This window comes from Poecilia latipinna, unplaced genomic scaffold (genome assembly GCF_001443285.1).
Source record: "Poecilia latipinna isolate Pla-1442-1.1 unplaced genomic scaffold, P_latipinna-1.0 Scaffold795, whole genome shotgun sequence".
Classification (NCBI taxonomy): Eukaryota; Metazoa; Chordata; class Actinopteri; order Cyprinodontiformes; family Poeciliidae; genus Poecilia; species Poecilia latipinna.
In genome coordinates, this window is record NW_015113411.1 from 257,029 (window position 1) to 260,505 (window position 3,477).

At 36.9% G+C, this 3,477-nt stretch overlaps 1 protein-coding gene across 1 annotated transcript in view; it reads left to right on the top strand.

The window, feature by feature from the left end:
- LOC106956180 (septin-2-like) overlaps positions 1–2,757 on the top strand; it is a 13,174-nt gene extending 10,417 nt beyond the window's left edge. The window contains exon 3 of the mRNA XM_015046842.1: positions 575–2,757. Within this exon, the coding sequence (XP_014902328.1) occupies positions 575–2,129 (1,555 nt within the window). The 3' untranslated portion in view covers positions 2,130–2,757. The remainder of the gene's footprint in view (positions 1–574) is intronic.
- The last annotated feature ends 720 nt before the right edge of the window (positions 2,758–3,477 follow it).

Below are 3,477 nucleotides of genomic sequence, written 5' to 3' on the forward strand. Positions count from 1 at the left end.
ATTGGGTCCAATCAGACGAACAAAGTCAGAACTTGTTAAATGCTTTAAAACATGGTTCTCTACAGTTTAAAAGGTGTTAAAATGATAGAAAATTATTGTAATCAATTTTCTTGGTTGTACAATTGACTTTGGCTTGTTAAAGTGAACTTGTCTTTCTTTGGCTTTGAATAAAGGAATCTTCATTGGATAATGGGCATTGCTTTCTTAGGGTTATATTACATCAAGGTAGTTATAGTTATAGCATACAGAACAAAATGCTTTAATCTTGAGAAACCAGTTGGTACATGGGTGGACAGAGAAATTATTAAATAACAAGGACAAAACATTTCACATTTTAGAAGAAAATAATAGGAATGCATTTGTTTAGCTGAACTGACATGTTCCCTGTAGTGTATTAGCAAAGAAGATGGTCAAGACTAACATTTTAAGTACTCCTGAATAGCCTTTGAATTGTTTGGATTTTGTCTCTGACACGGTAAACAATATCTCCCATTAAACTCTATCAGAAATACTTTACCTATATGTACCAAAGATCAAAGGTCCTTTGAGCAAGTCTGTGCTTTTTCTTTTGCAGGATCGAGAATCCCACTCTGACAAAACTGATTTCCACTAGTGACTTAATCTCCTCAGGACATCCAAACATCTATCAGCTGAAAACAGAAACAAAGAAGTTTGGAGCTCTGTCCAAAGTGACTTTTGGTACAAAAGACACTAAGCAGATTAATAAAACCATCTTACTTGTTGGTGAAACAGGGTCAGGAAAATCCTCTTTGGTCAATGTTATTTTCAACCATGTAATGGGAGTTCAGTTTGAGGATGGGGTCTGGTTTCAGATCATAGATAGACAAGAAGGTGAAACACCTGATGTGATCATATATGAGATCTGTAATTCTGAAGGTAAAATTCTGCCCTATTCGATCACCATCATTGATACTCCTGGATATGGAAACACCAAAGGAATCAAGCACGATGACATAGTCATTGACAGGATGCGCAAATTGTTTGAGACAGAAAACGGTGTTCACATACTTCATGCAGTAGGTCTGGTGATGAAGGCAACTGATAACAGACTAAGTGACAGATTGATGTACATCTTTGATTCGGTGATGTCTCTGTTTGGAAACGACATGGAGAAAAACATTGTGGCTCTCATCACTCACTCAAATGGGAGAACACCTAAAAATCCCCTTCAGGCTATTGAAGCTGCAAACCTCAGATGTGCAAAAAATGAAAACAATCAACCAGTTTATTTCTTGTTCAACAACCAGCAGAATGAAGACCGCACAGACGAAGCAGAGTACTGTAAAGTAGCTGATAGAATATCAGAGAAAGGAATGCGCGAGTTTACAGCCTTTGTTGAAAATAGTTCACCTCAAAAGCTGAAAATAACAACTGAAGTGATGAATGAACGCATCAGACTGACAGCCTGCATCCAAAACCTGCTGGAGAGAATCAGACTGACTGAACAGAAGCAGACAGAAATCAAACAGATCCATGAAGGACTGAAGATGCATGAAGAAGAGATGAAGGGAAAAGAGGTCACTATCCATGTCGACGAACCCTATGTTACTAAAGAACCTATCAAAGGTGGACAGAAGTGGCTCATCTTCTATCAAGGAGCTGTGACCTGTCCTGTCTGTAAGGAAAACTGTCACAAAGATGGATGCACCAAGACCTGGCTCCCTGAGTTCTGTGAGGTGATGAGAGGAGGCCGCTGCACCGTTTGTTCCAAAAAGTGTCCTGCATCAGTTCATGTTAAAGAAAAGTGGATATATGTCAACAAAACAAGGAGAGTTCAGAAGATGATGCCAAAGATGAAACATGACTGTGAAAATAAAACAAAGTTTGAGAACCAGAAACATCTTCTGGAAAACAATGAAAAGGAAATGCAGCAACTTTTGGAAGAGAAATTCAAACTTGTGGATGAGGCCTACCAACATGTCATCAGACTGGAGCAGATTGCTCTCAAAGTTGATTCAGTGTCCATTAATGTCCACTTGGACCTCCTGATTGAGAAGACAAAAGAAAAGGGAGACACAAAGAAAGTCCAGAAACTGGAGGAAATTAAGAGAAAAATGGATGAAGGAACCAAAGCAGCACTAAGATACAAACGAGTTTCTCTGACATAGTTTATGATGAGAAATAAATCCCAGAAATAGAATCAGATATCTTCACTGTAAACATTAAAAAGTTTAACACTTACTCAGAAATGTTTCTTAATACACTACTGCATATATATGCAGTGATATGGTAATATAAGTAATAAATGTACCGTAAATAAAAAATTGAGATGAAAATACTAGTTTAGTTTTTCAAAAGTATATTTCATGTATTCTATTTTATTTTTTGACATTTTGATTAAGAGATCTTAACTCTCACACAAGTTTGTATTTCTGCCCAGGTTAGGACTTTGTATTGACTTCCATTCACTTAGTAGCTTCATCTCACACACACATACAGACAAACACACACACATACAGACAAACACACACACACACATTACGCAATAAAATTAATGTCAGAAGCAAAATTCACTCAAAATCTCAGAGAAATATTTTGTTTTTAAATCATATTTCTCATATGACCTGTCATTTTTTTGTTTTTCAGTACTTGTTTATTGCCTGATTTTAGCTCATGTTCATTATTTACTGTTGCTATAGTAAATAGGTATTTGTGTTTATGTTTTTCTTGACTCTACGCCTGAACATGAGTTGTTGACCAAACTAGATGAATAAATGTCAAACAAACATCTTGACTGGTGGAGCACTTCTTCTTGGTCCCTGTTAAAGAGGAGATAACAGCATTGCCTTCAGCTAGGACTTTGGTGTTGGCTCAATTAACAGTAAAAATCATGAACAAAAATCTCACTGATCCATTATTGTTCTTGAAAATCAGTCATTTTTTTTACTCTTGCTGGATTCAGATGCTGAGTAATAAACATCTCAGGGTCCTCTCTGTAAATTGCCAAGCAGTGTTTAACAATAATTGTCCATTTCAACAGATCACTGCTGAGAAATTCTGTTGTTTTTGGTGGAAATGAGTTGCCATTAAAGCCATCTTTAGATGGTTTTACTCACCAAACTGTTATTTGTGCACAACTTTGACACAGCTCCTCTCCTGACGACCCCAGCTCATTGTCCTTCAGATCCAGCTGTCGCTGGAACTCCGGCAGCCTGAGGGCATCACAAATGTCTGACAGCTTACAGTCGCAGACAATTAAGCATAGAGGAAGATATAAAATGATGTATTGGACCAAACAACAAAGCAATAATTAAACTGAAACAATAGAGTTTGAATGACATGAGGCTGTTTATGTAGTTACATATTCTGAATATCCTTTAATAACAAACTACTACCCCTGTTAGAGACCACTTGCAGGATGTTTATTCTAGGAAAGTCTACTGTATTCCACAGACCCTCACCTCCTCTATTTGTTAAAAAGATATATCCTTTATGTGGAAATCTAATTAAGGTTTG